Source organism: Haliotis rufescens, unplaced genomic scaffold (assembly GCF_023055435.1).
Source record: "Haliotis rufescens isolate VD_foot unplaced genomic scaffold, xgHalRufe1.0.p SCAF_5, whole genome shotgun sequence".
In the NCBI taxonomy this organism is placed as follows: domain Eukaryota; kingdom Metazoa; phylum Mollusca; class Gastropoda; order Lepetellida; family Haliotidae; genus Haliotis; species Haliotis rufescens.
Genome location: NW_025964223.1, coordinates 56317507 through 56339155, shown reverse-complemented (window position 1 = coordinate 56339155; position 21649 = coordinate 56317507). Strand labels below are relative to the sequence as shown.

At 43.3% G+C, this 21649-nt stretch overlaps 1 protein-coding gene across 2 annotated transcripts in view; it reads right to left on the bottom strand.

The window, feature by feature from the left end:
- Window positions 1–1135: 1135 nt before the first annotated feature.
- LOC124125908 overlaps window positions 1136–21649 on the bottom strand; it is a 44485-nt gene continuing 23971 nt past the window's right edge. The window contains exons 1-4 of one of the 2 annotated variants that reach the window (XM_046489299.1): window positions 15506–15553; window positions 13677–13773; window positions 5497–5557; window positions 1136–1580 (exon numbers count right to left, since the gene is read on the bottom strand). In XM_046489299.1, the coding sequence (XP_046345255.1) occupies window positions 1397–1580; window positions 5497–5557; window positions 13677–13773; window positions 15506–15538 (375 nt within the window). In that variant the 5' untranslated portion in view covers window positions 15539–15553 and the 3' untranslated portion in view covers window positions 1136–1396. Of the gene's footprint in view, window positions 1581–5496; window positions 5558–13676; window positions 13774–15505; window positions 15554–21649 lie in introns of those variants that run through there. The other variant, XM_046489300.2, reaches the window with a different exon arrangement.

The following is a 21649-nucleotide window of genomic DNA, read 5'->3' as shown; positions in this document are numbered from 1 at the left end:
GTGAGGCACGCTGACTTGGTTGATGCATGTCAATCACTGGATTGTTTGGTCCAGATTCGATTAATAACAGATCGCAGTCATATATATTGCTGAGGGCGACCTGAAGCAACAATCAAAACATCTGATGATATTAGCTCTTTTTGTGGACGTGTAGGTAACACCATTTGGCCTTTGTGATTTGAATAATGCAATATGCAGCAAATGTCCAGCAGGATGTTAATACCAGGATACATTGATTGCCTCAGTGATGTAGGTATTCCTGATCCTCGTCCTGGATCGGACCCCTTTCATATTGAACATTATTTTGTGTCGAAATTAACGTGGTGTACAAATACACTGCCGGGAAAATGTAAGTATGCATCCATGTTTAATGGTAGCTAAAATTAAACAAAAAGAAATGGCTATTCGATGGTGATGCATTTTTGTACATAATTGTTGTGTTTTGGATCTTAACTTTGCAGTTTTCGGAGAGTGAAATTTTCAGCCTGCTAACTTTTTGATAAATTTTGTCATTATTTGGTCACATCCAAGTTTCAAGTTTATACTTTTTTTTGCACGGCAGTTCATGTTTGCAATGCAGTAATGAAATATGCATTGATGGCCAGGGCCCGGTCAGGGCGAACCTAGCGTCAAGACAGTCGAACGTCCTTTACATTAGCATAATTATAATAAATAAGATTATGTGGAACCCGAACCTGGTATTTAATAATAAATAATAATAGTCCATTTATATAGCGCTGTACTCCATGCATAAGCATGCTCTAAGCGCTTAGACATTTATTACCCCGGTCAATGGATCAGTGTGCACTCAACAATCATTCTCAGCTTCCTGGGGAGTATACAACCCAAGTTGCCTGTTAGGCGCTAGATGGTTAACAACATCTGCCATCTGAACCTACCGGGTACCCATTCACTGCTGGGTGAACAGTGGCACAATTCGAACAAAGGAGACACCGCATGTGCTGCATGTGCTGCATGTGTTTCAGTGTGGGGCAGACACTCTTAGGAGCCACGCTGCTGAGCGCGGTCACCCTTCCAAGGACCGACGTTGCCTAACTTCACCAGATTTGTGACCTGCGCTCTGTGCATAGGACCACGTGCAACCACATCTTTACATAAGACTCAAACATATAGCTGCGTGTAAAACAAATTTAATGCCATATAGTTGTTAATATTTACAGAAGGAGCACAACGAACAAAGACGATAGAAACTGTTGGAACACAGTCGGTATTCACAGTAACCGTACATATGAAACATACAAAATAACGGACATTGGTCTGTTTCTTGAACGCCTTCTCCACCACCTTCGCAGACGACAGGAAGTCACGTGACAGCCCACACGAGATTGACAATCTTTGAGCTGATTGGTTGAAATTAAGATCCCAGTGAGTGACGTCACTTCCCCCATGCTCTCGACACGCATCTGCAGTTCTGCATCCAGAGGTTGCATCTACAGACCAGCCTGCGGGGGTTGCAGCATGTCTGCTCGTACTCCGAGGACCATGGGACACAGTACTGGTTCCAGTCCCGACACTCTAGGGTCTTCCGGCGCTTGCTCACGTACCTGTAGGACACGCGTCTGGAAAAGGGAGACAACTCTTAATTCCTGCTCAAAACAATTTGCCTGTTTCCTTCAACACTGTAGATACGGGGGCTAAGAAGAAGACTTTTTCCAACATCTCTATTCATATTATTACCAGTGATTACAAAGTCCACCGTTACAACTCTACAGTAACTTCCACCTCAATAGGGGGCGGTCGGGTAGCCTAGTGGTTAAAGCGTTCGATCGTCACGCCGAAGACCAGGGTTCGATTCCCGACATGGGTACAATGTGTGAAGCCCATTTCTGGTGTCCCCCGCCATGATATTGCTGGAATATTGTTAAAGCGGCGTAAAACCATACTCACTCACTCACCACCTCCATAGTCAAGTGGGGGGGCCGTCTGCCGGAAAGCGGAAAGTCGGTGGTTCGATCCCCGGCCGCGTCATACCAAAATACGTTAAAAGATGGTACTTGTTGTTACTCTGACTGGCGCTGGACATTAAGGGCTAAAACAAGGACTGGTCGGCTCGGAGTCAGTATACTGAGTCTGAGTGGGGTATTATGTTAAACAGCGGCATGGTATTTCAATGGACTTATAAACATTAATTCGGATTAGTACAAGGGAGCATGGGTGGCCCAGTGGTCTAAGACGCCGCGATTCGCTGTGCAGAGTTGTGTCCCTTGGGCACGCCAGATACCTATGATTGTGGGTTCGAATCCCGGTTCGCCCCGATTATGTTTCTAGGTTTGTCAGCACCATACCCGTGCTCGTTGGTTTCACCGAAGTGGTAAACGTCTGAGACCTGCATCACTTCGGGCTTTCCTCCCACATTAAGCTGACACGCCGTGATATAACTGGAATACAGTTAAAAGCGGCGTTAAACCCAACTCACTCACTCACTCGGACTAGTACAAGCAGTCACACACATACACGTGCTTGCACATCGATATGTATGTGGAATAATCTTGAACGCGACGTTATACCCCATTTCACTAACTTCCACCATCACCACTCCTGCTTCCTGATCCCACTCACCGACGTCACTGCCTACAACCACGACTACTACCACTGCCACCACCGTCATCACTTTGTCACTAGTTACAAACATTACCCACTGTTACTACTGAGGCGGGGTGAAATGAAGGGTTATAAAAGATCATTTTAATTAGTTTAAAGAAAATAAAAACACGAAAATGTTGGGTCACACAACACAATGTTGTCATTTATATTACAAATCGCCATGCGTAACTTTACTGTAAAAAGTTGAGTGAGTGAATGTTCAAAACAGAATTCGTCGCTAGTCAATCCACATCACGGCAGCCATTTATTAATCGAGGTTGGACCGGACAAACTAATGATCGAAATCATGAGCACCTATCCACAGCATAAGGCAATGATGACACACTATTAGCCAAATCGCCTCGCCTGACCACCCGATTAAAATTAATCTCCATCTCTACCAGCAATTGGATGCTGGGGACCTCCTCTTAGCCATCTGGTTCCCATGAGAACACTTTGGGAAAATGTCCAACAATTAATTAATTTGACCCTGCCGAAAGACGAAATGTAATGCTAAGACGAAATGTTTTTAAACCCGTATCAGTTATGACATTTGTAAAATGAATATCTTTCCCAGTCGGACATAAAAAGCGATTCTATACAACAAAGCGTTATTTTAGCGTTGTTCTTAGGTTTGGTAATCTGAGAATTTACTTAAAAACTACAATCACCGTCCTATTAAATAGACCCGAATGATGAAACTCGATTCGACCACGCACGTAAACACACTACCGCTGAAGGACTCGAAGGAGCGGTTTCGCCTTACACCGAAATGCGACTCCATCAAGTCACAGAACTAAAATAATCTACGTCACTGATAAATTGACTTATAAAACATGATAGAGCAATAAAGTGGAGGTTTATGAAGCTGCACCAGTATTTGGGTATATGTGGTATTCATGGCGGGTCTGCGTACGCCAGACACTGGCTTCAGTATTCATCATAGGAATCGAACACTGCACGTTTTTACTCAGTATCAGCAAGAAGCCAAAATTATTTTCTTGTTATACACAGACCGGGGTACATTGCCATGAGCGGTATTTGAATTTATTTGTATGCACGCCCTGATATAACCGGAACACTGTGAATAGCGGCGTTAAACCCAACTCACTCACTGGTAGTGCACGACAAGTGTTAATAAAATGAATTAACATTGTTAGACTTACTCTGCACTTTCCCAACTGACCAAAATGATGTCCAATGCAATCCCCTATTTTGGCTGCTACCATATGTCCCCGTGTGTGTTCAGGTGAACAGTTCACTTGCCTTTGCATGTGTTTGTAACGAGTGTTGGGTAGAGTGGGTCGGGGTGGGGTAGGGGTGGGGTGGAGTGGGTCGGGGTGGGGTGGAGTGGGGTGGGGTGGGGTAGGGGTGGGGTGGAGTGGGGTGGAGTGGGGTGGGGGGGGGTGGGGTGGTGTTAGAGGTGGGCAGGATACGAACACCTGGTGTCATCACCATTTCATTGTGATTCATAGACACACACTCGTGGTAAAGGCGGAGAAAAGATCAAATATCTCTTTGGATGACAACTTCTTTATTTGATTGCTGTCTTCCAAAAAGATATCGTGTCTTTAGTGTTACTTACCAATTTAAAAAAAATCCAACGAAACAGTTCGTTATAGTCGGAAACGTACAATGGACACTGCTAGTAGAGATTTCTTATGACTATAGAAGGAGTTTTGTCGCTTATATTTTCATGAAGAAGTTAGAATTTGTTTTGTTTTCATTCAGAACAAGGAACACGTCCACGTTTATTGATTTTGTATCATCTTTGAAATGACAACGCCTCACAAATGAAAAAGAAATTGTAAATAATTAAAGGGAAAAGCTTGCTTTTCGCCCACGACGTTTTAACAACTCGTTAAAATGTGATCATGATTTAAGCACATGTCTTCCGCGTTAGAATCGATAACACGCAACGTATACATCCTACACAACCTATATGTCTGGATCGGCTGGTCAGGCTCTTTACTTGGTTGAACGCATGGCATCGTAAACCGATTGATGGCAGTCAGTGGATTGCCTGATCCAGACTGCGTAAAGTACCCCTTTAACTGGATAATTTCACTGAACCCGTAAAATAACTTTATTTTAACCCTCTTTTATGCTGTATCCCCGTGGAATTTCCCGCATAGAACTGACCCCCCCCCCCCCCCCCCCCCCCCCCCCACACACACACACACACACATACTCTCCAGCAGCACACCAAGCAGGTCTTTCTCATAGTATCAATCAATTAATTGTCTGGTCAAGACTCCATTATCAACAGGCCGCAGTTTTGCTGGAATATTACCGAACTAGATGTAATATAAACAAAAAACAACGCTTTGACGACCGATTGAGAGGATTATGCATTCACAGACTGGACAGTCCACCAAAGCAAGTAAAATTGAGCTGTTACCATAAGATCATAGCGAAAGATGTAAATAAAAGCGACACAGCCCTTTCCATATTCATAAGAAATCTCTGCTATATCATGAGCATGTGTTATGAATCACTATCAAGTAGTGATGATACCAGGTGTTCGCGTAAAAGTGAGCGTATCCTGCCCAACTGGTGGCACCCGTCACAAACACATGCAAAGGCAAGTTAATTGTTGTTCACCTGAAATGACACGGTAACATCTGGTAAAATTTAAAACAGGGAATTGCCTCGGACATCATTTTTGTCAATGAAAGCCACAATCTGATTCAGCAGCTGCAGAGATTAAGTATCTGGTAGGAATCCTTGGCTTCACATATAAAGGATTATTTGAGGTAATAAGTACAAAAGCTTCGGGACATGGCTTAATGACATCTGATGGCATGTTGCCAATGGCTGCATGCAGATGACCTTAGAATATGAGGACATTTCCCCGAGCATAGATAAGACCGAGTTTCCATGGTTACCAACCTTTTTATACTCCTAAGTTGTTGTAGAGCTTCGTCGTTCCTTCTTTGTCTGTTTATTAGGTCTGGAAAAACAAAATGACAGAATTAGATTCCACGATAAGTATTATCATCCCGTAGAGACCATGGATGATTGTAGGGAGGACGGGAAACTTATCAATCATACATCCACTCTAAATGGACAAAATACCCATAATAACCTCCCACACGTTCCATACTTTCACTTAAATTGGCTCGTAAAAATCGTAACCATATACAACACAACTAACGCAAACACAACATTACGGTGTTCCATAGAGCCATTACGGACGTGTTCCATTTCTAATGAAAGGTTTGTTGACACATAAATAGGAAACACTGATCAAACAAATATGAAAAATAAAGCCTGAAAGCACACAAATCAATAGAAATGTGTTTATACTTTATAACGTTTGCAAGGACTATGATTACATGTTCGACAAGGGCGGTCGGGTAGCCAAGTGGTTTAAGCGTTCGCTCGTCACGCCGAAGACCCGGGTTCGATTCCCGACATGGGTACAATGTGTGAAGCCCATTTATGGTATCCCCGCCGTGATATTGCTGGAATATTGCTAAAAGCGGCGTAAAACCAAACTCACTCACTCACTCACATGTTCGACTAAAACGGTATCGTCCACGTGCATATGAGCGTTCTAAGTTAAAAATACCACAAGCATATAAGACACTGCGATTAATATAAAGTCGTCCTACAATTATGTAAAGTCGACGTACTGTTATGTATGTACAGTCGACGTACTGTTATGTATGTAAAGTCGACGTACTGTGATGAATGTAAAGTCGACGTACTGTGATGAATGTAAAGTCGACCTTCTTCAATTGTATATAAAGTTGACACCTCAGAATCATGTTAAGTCGACGTTTAAAGATGTATATAAATGACAACTGTATCAAATAACTGTTCATAAGGTCACCCATGCTTTCATTCTGATGGAGAGAATCGAACCCAGGTCTGCGTCGGGACTAAGCAAACCCCAGAATCAAATAACTAAATCTAAAAAAATAGAGAACAAAGAAAGCGTATTTAGTGTGATGTATGTGGAAGTATATGATAATAAAATGTTTATGAGTGAGTGAGTGTGGTTTTGCGCCGCTTTTCATCATCAATCCGTGAATATTAAGGCGGGAGACAACAGAAATAGGCTTTACACATTTTACCCATGTAAAAAAAAGAATCCGGGCTTCGGCGTGACGAGAAAACACTATCCAACAGTTCAAAAACCTCTTCATACACATATGTGAATATGACATAAACACGTATGGAAGTACATTCGCTAAAATAATATTTTATCGATTTCGTGAGTTTTAAAAGGGCAATACTGGCATGTTTGTTGAGCTATTAGCATTTGAATTTGAAAGGTTTAGTATTACATATTTGCGTGACGAGTCCTTGAGGGAAATGTTGAAATCATTTGTTGACTCAACGATATTTCTCTATCGAGAAATGCCACATTTCGAAATCAATCTTCTCTCCGTACAAGCATTAAGTAAACTTTGTGTCATGACAATAATCTCTAACCCGTCTATTCAGTAGTATGAATAGCTTATTATCCCTTGGTACGCATCCGTGGTCTAGTGGGTAGAGCGTCTGAGCTAAGAGAGGAAGGTCGGTAGTTCAATTCCCGGCCGCGTCATACCAAAAGACGTTAAAAGATGGTACTTGTTGTTATCCTGCCTGGCGCTCGGCAAACAAGGACTGGTCGACTTGGAGTCAGTATGCTGTGCCTGGGTGGGATATTCATGTTAAAATGTGGTGGCTTAGTATCTCAATGGGCTAGCACTATAAATCGGCATTGGTCCGGATTAGTACAAGCAGCAGCACATGTGGTTTAAACACTATTCCACAAAAGTAAATTTAGTCGAGGATAACAGAATGGCTGCGCCAAACTCGATGAGATCTACATATTATTTGGCAAGAAAAGCCAAATGTCCTTTGAACTGGAAGATCGTATTGTAGCATTCAGGCAGAGAATATATTGGGAGACAAATGAAGCGGCCAATTATTTTCGATCGAGTGGTTCCAATATTGAAATGAGTTTCAATTTAAGCTATTTGTAGACGGAGACCAGTGTAACGGCACCAGAATAGGCTGACTTATCTCGGAATCTTGGTTCATAACGAGTCTGTGTATTATCTGTCACCTATTGTTGCAGGTTATTTCTAATGATAGCTGAATAAGTATGTTACAAGATCGTGAAACAAAAAGAGGAAAATGACAAACGGCACACTGCATATAGTTTCTGTTCATAAACATGAATTCTATTAACAGTCATAATGGTTATCGTGTACTTTAGTAGTTGTTCTAAATACCCTTGTCAAAAGCCAAAGGGTTCATGGAAGTCAGGTTTGCGTTTTGGGAATACCCCCAACCACGGGCTGTGTGGTTATAGAGGTCCGTGCCCCTCCTTACTGCACAATTTCATATTGATATATACATAAATAGCTGAGAAATGATCATACTAATATTTTTAATGTTTAAACGCGTATCCGATTTCGGTAAGAAACTTTTAGAAACACCCTTGCTTGGATTACCAATGTAAAGTTGGATTGTCAGTGTTAAGTTGGATTATCAATGTAAAGTTGGATTGTCAGTGTTAAGTTGGATTATCAATGTAAAGTTGGATTATCAATGTAAAGTTTTATTGTCAATGTAAAGTTGGATCATCAATGTAAAGTTGGATTGTCAGTGTTAAGTTGGATTTCCAATGTAAAGTTGGATTATCAATGTAAAGTTGGATTATCAATGTAAAGTTGGATTGTCAGTGTTAAGTTGGATTTTCAATGTAAAGTTGGATTATCAATGTAAAGTTAGATTATCAATGTAAAGTTGATTGACAATGTAAAGTTGGATTATCAATGTAAAGTTGGATTATTAATGTAAAGTTGGATTATCAATGTAAAGTTGGATTATCCATGGAAAGTTGGATTGTCAGTGTTAAGTTGGATTATCGATGTAAAGTTGGATTATCAATGTAAAGTTTGATTGTCAATGTAAAGTTTGATTATCAATGGAAAGTTGGATTATCAATGGAAAGTTGGATTATCAATGAAAAGTTGGATTATCAATGAAAAGTTGGATTGTCAACGTCGAATATGTAAAAACAGTCGAGGGGGCTCAACGATGAGACCTGAAAACTGAACCTTTAAATATGTTGAGGTGAGCTAAAATCTGTAATGAAACAATTTAATTTATTTAGTTGAATAGTCTATATATCCTAGTGTGAAACACATCGCATCGTCTCGTTCCCAGTTTGTCCAACGTTCATAAAGAAGTGGGGGCACGGGTGGCCCAGTCGTCTTAGGCGCCGCGATTCGCTTTGCAGAGTTGCGTCCCTTGGGCACGCCAGAAACCTATGATTGTGGGTTCGAATCCCGGTTCGCCCCGATTATGTTTCTAGGTTTGTCAGCACCATACCCGTGCTCGTGGGTTTCACCGAAGTGGTAAACGTCTGAGATCTGCATCACTTCGGGCTTTCCTCCCACATTAAGCTGACACGCCGCGATATAACTGGAATACTGTTAAAAGCGGCGTTAAACCCAACTCACCCACTCACTCATTAAGAAGTGTGTCCCTCAGCGATGTTAATGTTTCAGATGGCAATGTCATTTAAGTGGTTTTCTTCTGATGATTTACATCTAAGTACGTATTGTTTATGTGACATTTGTTGCCTAAATGGGTTTTGAATTAGCATCTCAACAATAAGGCTAGATTATCTGATCAATTACATCTCTTAATGAGTGTCGTTAGCAAGGGGCTTGTTTAATGGACTGGATATCGGGGCAATCATTCCAAGCGTTTTTCTCACACCATCTCAATCATACAGAACACATCGGAAATGCCTCGTGCAGAACGTCTTGATTTAATTGCAGCAATCAATACACAAACAGCAGTGCTATATAATCACTCAAAGGCTTGGTGTATTCATACCAAGAGGAAAATTAGCGAGGCATCCGATCAATCAGTGTTAGTCACGCCCACCCTCACGACTTATCATTACACCCTCCCCCACAAACCATATCCTCCCCCACCCCACCCCTCTACTGACAACCAACCTCTTAAAAGCACCCCCACAACCATCTGTCACAACCCCTTGACACCCTCTGACACGAGACCGCCCCCGCGGTTTAGTGGTAGAGCGTCCGCCCGGAGAGCGGAAGGTCCGGGGTTAATGTGCTTAAACAGGACTGGTCGGTTCGGGGTTAGTATACTATGTCTTAGACTAACATTTAGTCTCTGAAATCTTATATTACACAATATCCTTCTTGACTCTAAAAATAAAAAAAAATTCCCTATGCTGATTTCAGAGCTAGCTTGAGCTGGCTAGACTTGCTTTTGTATGCATTTCTAGATTATTATTTTTTCATAAAATAAATATATTCCACGGTCATGGTGCAGGACTAACTATGTCTGAGTGGGGTATTAATGTTAAACTGCGGCATGGTATCTCAGTGTACTAACACTATAAATCGGCATCAGTCCGGATTAGTCCAAGCTGCCACACACACACAGACATACACACACAGACACACGCACACACACGTGCATGCATGACGCCATACAAGTGGAATAATCTTTGACGCGGCGTTAAACCTCATTTCACCTCACCTCACCCCCTGACATGTAACACGCTAGAAATAACGGTAAGAGGTGGACCTGGTTCTGTCCAGTTTGGAGTGCTGCTTTTGGAATTTCATAAAATCAGAGTTGTTAGGTGGTGGTGTGAGTGTTGTTCCTGCAGCCGTCCTGTCATCTGAGAGTTTAGTGCCAGCAGCTATATAAATGCTTGCTTGTATTGGAAACATGCAGCTTTATTTCCTTATTCCATCACTGTACAAAGATACAGCTTCATCCAGATATAACACGGTTTGAAATAACCCATTGTTACGTTCACGCTGGCTTTCTATAGCCCACAGGCAGAATAACCCATTGTAACGTTCACGCTGGCTTTCTATAGCCCACAGGCAGAATAACCTAGGCAGTGGCGTTTCAATGATACAAAACCATCACAACTTGGGCATAAGTATGCAATTAAGAAAAATTAAAGTTTGTTTGTTTCTTTTTTAACGCTGCAGCTATATGACGGCGGTTTGTAAATATTAAATCTGGACCACGCAATCCAGTGATTGATATCACGAGCATCGATCTACGCAATTGGGATACGGTAACATGCATCAACCAAGTCAGTGAGCCTGACCACCCGATCCCGTTTGTCGCCTCTTACGACAGGCTTAGTCGCCTCTTACGACAGGCATGGGTTGCTGAAGACCTGTTCAACCCCGGATCTTCACGGGTCGAGGAAACAGGGGGCCCTATGGTCTCACACACAGCTATTCGCCTCATCATCAGGTGTCATGGGTTCCTGAAGACCTATTCTACCCCGGATCTTCACGGGTCGAGGAAATAGGTGGCCCTATGGTCTCACACACAGCTATTCGCATCATCAGGTGTCATGGGTTGCTGAAAACCTGTTCTACCCCGGATCGTCACGGGTCGAGGAAACAGGTGGCCCAATGGTCTCACACACAGCTATTCGCCTGATCATCAGGTGTCATGGGTTCCTGAAGACCAATTCTAACCCGGATATCACGAGTACATTTGAGTTTATGTCAGCAGGACGTTCGTACTAAAGTAATGTTATTCTGTCCATGTTCGGCGGTCGGGTAGCCTAGTGGTTAAAGCGTTCGTTCGTCACGCCGAAGACCCGGGTTCGATTCCCCACATGGGTATAACGTGTAAAGCCAATTTCTGGTGTACCCCGCCGTGATATTGCTGGAATATTGCTAAAACGGCGTAAACCCATACTCACTCATTCACTCCTCTGGTTCTGTGTTACAGTGGGGCGTTGGATGACCCTCGCTACATCGGACAACAACAGCTAAACACTTTAATCTTTCTTATGTTTTAAAAGCATATAATATCACTGTAATTACATAAGGTCGCAATACAGAAGTACTAATTTCGGTAGAATCAGAAGATTAAACAGTTCGTCGATGCTTCAGCTACATCCATATTGATGCCCATCAAATATTTTGATAGAATACATGAAGACGGACTGAATCGTAAAATATTGCAATAGTCGCTGTAACGACAATCTAACATGTTTTCACAAAGATGATAAAAGCGTGTCTCTGACGCCATATTAAAGCACCCTAATGTTTTGCGTGTCAACACGTGCGTAAATTGTGTAATCATCTTCATGATGCTGCAACAATAACATTCTCTGCATCTTTGATCCTGAACATGATGTGGTACTTAATTTCAAATAAAAAAGCTGCATTGCAAAGCTGCATATGGGAACACTGATTAACTGTTTAGATACCACAAAATAGAATCTAATAAAAAATACAACGATTATGTTTCGTAATTGCAAATGAGTTGGTTCAGGTTTCTAATAGCGTGTATGGTTGATAAATCACATCCACTTGAGAGTTGTAAAAAAGTAGGGATGGTTTACACCGCTTTGTGTTCACGTGGTGAAACAACCTGGGTGTGACGGGTGAAACCAATGCTTTAACCACTGTGCTACATCGCTTGAGTGAGTGAGTTTAGTTTAACACCGTTCTGAACAGTATTTCAGCTATTTCACGGCGTTAGTCAATTTTGGTACAGAAGTCGAAAGAGATGCGGATCTTAGACATTTACCACTTTGAACCCACGAGTGGTGATGATACACCGGAATCAGAATCTTGACGAATCTTCGAACGTCGAACGGATTCAAACGCACGATCATAGGATTCTGGAGCGACTAAGGGGCACAACTCTACACTGCGGCAACTAGGCCACCCTCGACATGTGAATAATTCAGGACATTGGGTTCTACCTACCATGTATCACACATGGAGTCTACACCACAGCCAATACAGTATAGCGAGTGTACGTCAGAGACACTAGAGTCAACTGACTTCATGACGTAAAAGGCGACTATGCTTGTCGTAAGAGGCGACTAACGTGATCGGGCGGTCAGGCTCTCTGACTTGGTTCATGCTTGTCATCGATCTCAATTACGTGTTCCGATTATTATGATGTAAATCACTTGATTGTCGAGTCCAGACTCGATTATTTACACACCGCCATCACATAGCTGGAATTTTGCTGAGTGCGGCGTTAAACAACGAACAATCAAACAAACAAACAAACAAACTGACTTCAAGATAATATATTTCGCAATACCCCTGCCCTGGTTGTGCGAGCATTGGCTTCAGACGTTATGCTTTAAACGGGATATCGTTCTGACGGGCGAACAAACCTTTTAACCTCAAGGCTTACCCACCGACGGTAAAAAATAACACGTAAACTAAGACAAATTAGTATCATAAGTAAATACAAAAGAATAAGGTTTAGGCTTTATCAAATTAACTGTTAAATTTCATCCCCGCCCGTCCCACTACCAAAGACCCCGCATCATTTCACACTATTTTATATTTTGATAAACTGCGCCACACACTTTCTTACAAAACATTCATGCTTCGTGTGAGCAACATCCGTCGATAGGTATTGACACAGATGCCTTGATGTATTTTACAAAAAAGACATGTACAAATATAAATGCATTTGATCTACGCCTTACTTTTAAGACAAATTTGGAAGAAAGTCTTAAAAGTCTTAATTTATTGTGGCCTGAGATCGACTCAGTACTGAGACGAGGGAGTGGTTGATAATAATGTTACTGTGAGACGGAGGAGACAGCGTAGTAGCGGGAGAGCGAGGAGAGACTCAGTACTGAGACGAGGGAGTGGTTGATAATAATGCTACTGTGAGACGGAGGAGACAGCGTAGTAGCGGGAGAGCGAGGAGAGACTCAGTACTGAGACGAGGGAGTGGTTGATAATAATGCTACTGTGAGACGGAGGAGACAGCGTAGTAGCGGGAGAGCGAGGAGAGACTCAGTACTGAGACGAGGGAGTGGTTGATAATAATGTTACTGTGAGACGGAGGAGACAGCGTAGTAGCGGGAGAGCGAGGAGAGACTCAGTACTGAGACGAGGGAGTGGTTGATAATAATGCTACTGTGAGACGGAGGAGACAGCGTAGTAGCGGGAGAGCGAGGAGAGACTCAGTACTGAGACGAGGGAGTGGTTGATAATAATGCTACTGTGAGACGGAGGAGACAGCGTAGTAGCGGGAGAGCGAGGAGAGACTCACCTTACCTCTGTCGTACTGGGAGGATGCGGACTCGGGTACCAACAGCAGCAGCAGGACGTAGAGGACGCCGGACACCTGCAGCAGCGACACCTTCCACCAGCTCTACAACACAACAAGGAGTTCATCATAGACACACATCGACACCTTCCACCAGCTCCACAACACAACACGGGGAGTTCGTCATAGACACACATCGACACCTTCCACCAGCTCTACAACACAACACACGGAGTTCATCATAGGCACACATCGACACCTTCCACCAGCTCTACAACACAACACACGGAGTTAATCATAGACACACATCGACACCTTCCACCAGCTCTCCAACACAACACGGGGAGTTCGTCATAGACAAACATCGACACCTTCCACCAGCTCTACAACACAACACACGGAGTTCATCATAGGCACACATCGACACCTTCCACCAGCTCTACAACACAACACACGGAGTACATCATAGACACACATCGACACCTTCCACCAGCTCTACAACACAACACACGGAGTTAATCATAGACACACATCGACACCTTCCACCAGCTCTACAACACAACACACTGAGTTAATCATAGACACACATCGACACCTTCCACCAGCTCTCCAACACAACACGGAGTTCATCATAGACACACATCGACACCTTCCACCAGCTCTACAACACAACACACGGAGTAAATCACAGAGACACATCGACACCTTCCACCAGCTCTCCAACACAATACACGGAGTACAACATAGACACACATCGACACCTTGACGGAGTACATCATAGACACACATCGACACCTTCCACCAGCTCTACAACACAACACACGGAGTTCGTCATAGACACACATCGACACTTTCCACCAGATCTACAACACAACACACGGAGTAAATCACAGAGACACATCGACACCTTCCACCAGCTCTCCAACACAACACACGGAGTTCGACATAGACACACATCGACACCTTCCACCAGCTCTACAACACAACACACGGAGTTGATCATAGACACACGGGGCGGTCGGGTAGCCAAGTGGTTAAAGCATAAGTTCGTCACGCCGAAGATTCGGGTTCGATTCCCGACATGGGTACAATATGTGAAGCCCAATTCTGGTTTTCCGGTGTGATATTGCTGGGATATTGCTAAAAGCTGCGTAAAACCAAACTCACTCACTCACTCATTCATAGACACACATCCACGAATATATGTTCAGTTCGTCTGTCACATATATATCCAAGAACACATACATATTCAGTAAGTTTATCACAGATAGACATCCACAATCATATATTCAGCATAGTTATTATAGATATCTCACGGTGGCTTATGATTGATCCAGTCGCCACCAAACAAACCAGTTCTTATATTAGTAGCGTAACGTATAATCGGGGCACGAATGTTTCAAATAGAGTTTCAATTCTGCCACGTCAGCAATTATTTTGTAAGCTGCGACTGAGATATTTCGACATGCCTCAGAAGCCTACGATAATACCCCCTGGTCCAATGAAGACAAAGCACCGACACCGACACCGACACCGACACAGATACCAACACCGACACCGACACCGACACCGACACCAACACCGACACAGACACCTACACCGACACCGACACCGACACCGACACCGACACGATGGTACATATTGTTGAGGATATGAAGCCAATGAGGATAATCACCACAGTCTATATGATGACACGGGGCATGTCTCAGCCAGTAGACGATGGCTTCAATTGGATTGACAAATTATGGTATTTACGACAAGCTACAAAGGCAACTATATGTGCCCACAGATAATTGCTGAAACCAGATAAAGCTACGACCTCATCAATCAGAAGTACCTTCCTTTCCTCCCACGCCGATATTAGCATCATCTCCCACTGAGTGAATTCCGTCTAATCCCGCTATACTTCCAAATTTCATTTGATCTCATCCCAGCATATTATTCTATGTCCGCTCCAAGCGAGCGAGAACACTTCTAGGTTTCGATCAGCCGGTTCTCAAAGATTTATATGAATAATGTTTATATTAATAAAGATTATTGATTACTGATGGAAGTGGGTTATAACTTGTAACTATTGATGGTGATAGTGGTGTGAATCCGAGGCATTAATGGATGATTTCTGTAAACGCGCCATCAACTGTGACAGATTCAGGGCAACACTTGAAATGCGTGCACTAATCATATTCCTCTGTCAATAAACTCCAGATGTAGTGGAGTCTTAAGATACGAGGCTTCTCAACTTTATAGCAACCGACATCCACAAACACTGCCACTTTCTCAAGTAGTCGACACGAAATGGCTGGTTCGAAACACCTACAAGATACAAATTAATCTATACTGAGCAAAACAAGTTAGGGATCATGAATATTTTGTGGATTTTTTTATGAATTGTGTGTTCAGTCTTCACCAGAGTGAGTGAGTGAGTGAGTATGGTTTTGCGCCGCTTTTAGCAATATTCCAGCAATATCACGGCGGGTGACACCAGAAATGAGCTTAACACATTGTACCCATGTCGGGAATCGAACCCGGGTCTTCGGCGTGACGAGCGAACGCTTTAACCACTAGGCTACCCGACCGCTCCAGTCTTCACTAGAAACAAACATCCCCCAAAATAATAATGATCCCGGAAGTTACCATTTTTTGTTCAGTACAGTTCGATAGCATATCGATATCCCTCTTGCTGGAAGCCATGTGCTCCTGATAGAATGTCAAGCAGATTCGGGGGGCACGGGTGGACCAGTCGTCTAAGGCGCCGCGATTCGCCGTGCAGAGTTGCGTCCCTTGGGCACGCCAGAAACCTATGATTGTGGGTTCGAATGCCGGTTCCCCCCGATTATGTTTCTAGGCTTGTCAGCACCATACCCGTGTTCGTGGGTTTCACCGAAGTGGTAAACGTCTGAGACCTGCATCACTTCGGGCTTTCCTCCCACATTACGCTGACACGCCGCGATATAACTGTAATACTGTTAAAAGCGGCGTCAAACCCAACTCACTCACTCACTCAAGCAGATTCGTTCATAGTATTAACTTGATAACAAATTGATCTTTGATATGTGATTGTGAGTTCCAATAAATCGCTGGAAGCGAGGTGAAGTGAAATGGCGTTTATCGTCAGGTTTATTGCACTTGCGTGCGTGCGAGTTTGTACTAGTCCGGTCTAATGCCGGCGTTTTAGTGCTAACCCACTGATATGCCATGTCACAGTTTAACCTGGACATCCTATTCAGACACAGTGTACAAACTCCGAGCCGAACAGTGTTTTATCCCCGAGCGCCAGGGAGGGTAACAACAAGCAATATCATTCAACGTATTTTGATATGACGCGGCCGGTGATCGAACCACCGACCTTCCGCTCTCCGGGCAGATGCCCGATCTATTAAACCACTAAGCTGGACCCAAAGCGCTGGACGTCTAATATGCTTGCATCACGAAGTTAAGCAGACACCCTGTTATATAACCGAGCTAATGTGCCGTTAAGCCCTCACACTCACTCGTTCACTCACTCACTCACTCCTGGCGACTGCGTACACCTGAATAGCGACCAGTCTCTGTCCGACCGTATATTCAAAACTTCAACACAAGAGAATAACCAGCCTCTCCCACCCGCCAAAGAAATGGTGATGAACATTATATGAATGGCGGGGCAGTCGGGTAGCCAAGTGGTTAAAGCGTTCGTTCGTCACGCCGAAGACCCGGGTTCGATTCCCGACATGGGTACAATGTATGAAGCCAATTTCCGGTGTCCCCCGCCGTGATATTGCTGGAATATTGCTAAAAGCGGCGTAAAACCATACTCACTCACTCACTTTAAGGAATGGATCACTGAAAACCCAGTTGAGGGGTGGAATTTTCAGGACTGCTATACAAACTTGAACGAATGTCGACACCATAGATCAACGTTGTTCTATTTGGGACCGTCCATAAACCTATATTTTACATATGTGTTTAACCGCTATGAACGTTAACGCCTTCCAAAAGATTACTGTTAGGAGAATATGACACCTCTTTAACATTGAACCTTATCTATGACAAGTATATATAGGCTTTAAAATGGGATGTCACATAACAGCTGATATCCGTTCATGTTATAAGGAAATGACTTGGGGCCCGTGACAAAATCGTAACGCTAAGACGATCGTAACTACCATGATATTTAAACGTAGACTTACGTCAGTCGTTGCGCTTCCATCGCTTTGTGGAACAGGGCCCAAGTCAGTTCCTCCTCGCTACTCAGGACAACTTTGTCTTGATTGACGAGGTTATACCACAAGAAAGCCAATAAAGGAAAACCAACGTTTGTAGATGAATAACTGTGGTCATAATTGATTTTCCCACTGAAGTTCAGGGCAGAATAGCATTCGTCACCACTCGCCCCTTTCCGTAACCAGCAAGAAGACTCGCCCCCTATCGATGAATGTTATGTGCGAAAATACGACAAACCAATCAGAATGCGTGTATGATTTCAAATTCTTCGTCAACGAATCCCTCAGAAATAATTTTTGATTTTACATATGTCTTGCATCTAAAAATATACCCAAGACACTGTTAAATGCGCCCAATCATAATTCCGCAAGTCCAGATGTGCTTTAAATTGCATCTGAAATATATGTAATATATGGGGAAATATATGTGAACCATAACGTAGCGAGTTGACAATTGTTTTAGGTATGCCCGTTTGCGCTAAGACGGAACCCGGTCGCAAAAATGGCCAAGAGAGGGGCACGAGTCGCTATTCGGCTTGTCCCGGAGTAACACGAGTTCGTCACGAATGGGCAGAATAGGTGCCCTGCATCCAACGCGTGTCGACTTTAAATTCCGGTTTAAAATAATTCCCTAGCAACCTTTGCTTCCGAGGTGGTCAGGCTCGGTGACATCGTGGATTGCAGGTCATCGTTTCCCTATGGGGTGGGTCATTGCTGAGAATATCAATGACGGGTTTATTTACAGGCTGTCATCATATAGATGTTATATTGCTGAGTGCGGCGTTAAACAACAGAAACAATTATTCGTGTGCCCTGACTGATTCTAGGAGCGACATCACGCGCCGTTCAAGTTCAAGGACACAATCAACGACGTCAACAGCCCGATCACTCGATTTAAAGTTATCTCTTACAACGAGCAATATGGCGCTGACTGGGACCGACGCGGTACCCCGACAGTGTAGATCTCTGCTAATTCTAACAACTGGTTCACCTGACCAAGACTCGGTTACCAACAGAGACAGAAAACATCATCTATATGCTACATATGAACATAGATAGTTTATGTATTTCTACGCTCAAGCGTGTTAAACGAACGCAAATAATTACATGATTCAGTAAATATTAACAAATACATATTACAGGATGTAATCGGTTTTTTTGTTCGCATTACCACTGTGAAACACGCCACTGCAAAACACTCCTTTTCCGTTGACCTTGTACTCAATCTTCGGCGTCTGCTCTGCTGTTGAAAATGTCTGTTCTATTTTTTGTGTGAAAATGAAATAAAAGCCAATCCTATCGCAGGCAGAAGCCATTATGTAACGTGGCGTACACATTGCCGAGTCTGGGGGTGTTCGCAAAAGTTGAAGCTGATTTCAAAAAGTCTTTATTGCGAAAAGGACAATAAATACTAATACGCAGGTGTTCGTCGTCATTTCGGTGAACGTTAGAGCGGACGTGGAATTCAGTTTCGACTTTTCTCAAATAAATCGGAAAGAGCAAACTTACATAGCTGAAAACAATATAACTATATGTCTACAGGCTGATATAGTCCCTAAGATGGCGGAACGAGACGAAAGTAGTCCGTTCTTTCTTAATCGTCTGGAAATTTGATTAAGCTCAAAAGCAATTCAGACATGGCAGTTTGGGAAGGAGTTTTGGGGTAATTGAGTGCTTCTGTCTGCACTGTTTGCCGTCACCGCGTGCTGGTTAGCAAAGTTCATCACACAGGCAATGTGTAACGGAGATCACCTCAACTTACGGCAATTTCTCTAGCCTACGTTTGCAATACCAAGTGAGTATATAATGAACAACGATGCAAGTTTAGCGTACCGTTGCTCTGCGTTCTAAATTGACAAAACAAGTCTGGAATATCACTTCCAGCCCGTCAAATTTGATGTAATCACAGCAGAAATATGCCGACGAGAGACATTCGTTCACATTTCTGAAATAATTTAATCAGCCAAGTCACAGAGTCTGACCACTCGATCCACTTTCGTCTCACGAGAACTTTTTGTAACCGAGGTCCCCACTGGGTTCTTATCTTGAGAGGTCTCGTCATTGTTCTACCGCTTGACTGCCATACCAAGTATTCTGTAAACAGTGATGCAAGTCTAGCGCCCCGTCTGCGTCTCACTCCGACCCAAAAATTAACTGAGAGTTTTAATGTGTAGAATTTCACTGACAGCCAGTCAAATCCGATGTCACCACAGCAGAATGATATTACGGACACCAAGCTCCCGCGGGGGCACGGGTGGCCCAGTCGTCTAAGGTGCCGCGATTCGCTGTGCAGAGTTGCGTCCCTTGAACACGCCAGAAACCTATGATTGTGGGTTCGAATCCCGGTTCGCCCCGATTATGTTTCTAGGTTTGTCAGCACCATACCCGTGCTCGTGGGTTTCACCAAAGTGGTAAACGTCTGAGACCTGCATCACGTCGGGCTTTCCTCCCATGTTAAGCTGACACGCCGCGATATAACTGTAATACTGTTAAAAGCGGCGTTAAACCCAACTCACTCACTCACTCACTCACTCACTCACTCACTCCAAGTTCCCGCTCCACAAATCCATCGTAGAGCTACGACTGTCGTAAGTCTATGTTAAAGTATTGGAGTTACAATCGTCTTTGCGCTACGATCGCTTTGTGACACTGGGCCCTCTTCATGACATCATGAACATCGATCCACGCAAATGGTATATGATGACATGCATCAACCAAGTCAGCGAGCCTGACCACCAGATTCCGTTAGCCGCCTCTTACGACAAGCATAGTCGCCTTTTACGGCAAGCATGGGTTGCTGAAGACCTATGCTTATACGGATCATGGGTCTGAAAGCATCAGCTGGGATCTATGCCGTCGGGTTACGATGACAAGCAATCAGGCACAGAGCTCGATCACCTCATCCTAATGATGTATAAGACCTGGCTCTGACCCCGGGATCGTCACTGAGATATATGAAACGTTCAGTAAATTATTTCTGATGATACCGCGATTAATGATATAATCATAATGAATAATGTATTGAACTTCAATTGATATTAACTATATGCTCAAGTTTAGATGTGTAAGTTACGAAATTTGTGGCACGATATTTTCCAAATGTGATAAAACTGATTTTTCATAAATAATTCATACTTTCACAAGGAAAGGTTACAAGACAAAACGCTTGAATCACGTGCGTGGGATATCTTTATACAACGGAATGTGAAATTATCGATTGCTGGAAAAAATGAGGCAAAGCTACCTTAATGTAGCAAATTGCTGGTTCACTTGATAAATCATTAAATTTGTATCATTCTCTGGTGCAAGCAGAATTTGAAGAGAAGAAAATTGCAGTCTGAAAGACTATCCATTAATCTTCGAAATGTGTATAATGTGCTAGTTATCAAGTCTGATTTGATTTTATATGCTGTTTATCAAACTGCACAGCCTCGGAATGTTGGCGTATCATGTCACACAGAATAAATTGCCCGTTTATCATTTAGAAACATTTTTAGCCACAGTAAATGACTTAAACCACTCCTACGCATCTGGTAATCGGAGAGGGGCGGTCGGGTAGCCTAGTGGTTAAAGCGTTCGCTCGTCACGCCGAAGACCCGGGTTCGATTCCCCACATGGGTACAATGTGTACAGCCCATTCCAGCCGTGATATTGCTGGAATATTGCTAAAAGCGGCGTAAAACCATACTCACTCACTGGTAATCGTAGAAGTTGTCTTCTCGTGATCCAACATATGCCTTCTCATGACCACGTAATGAATTGTGTGAATGCTGTTTTAC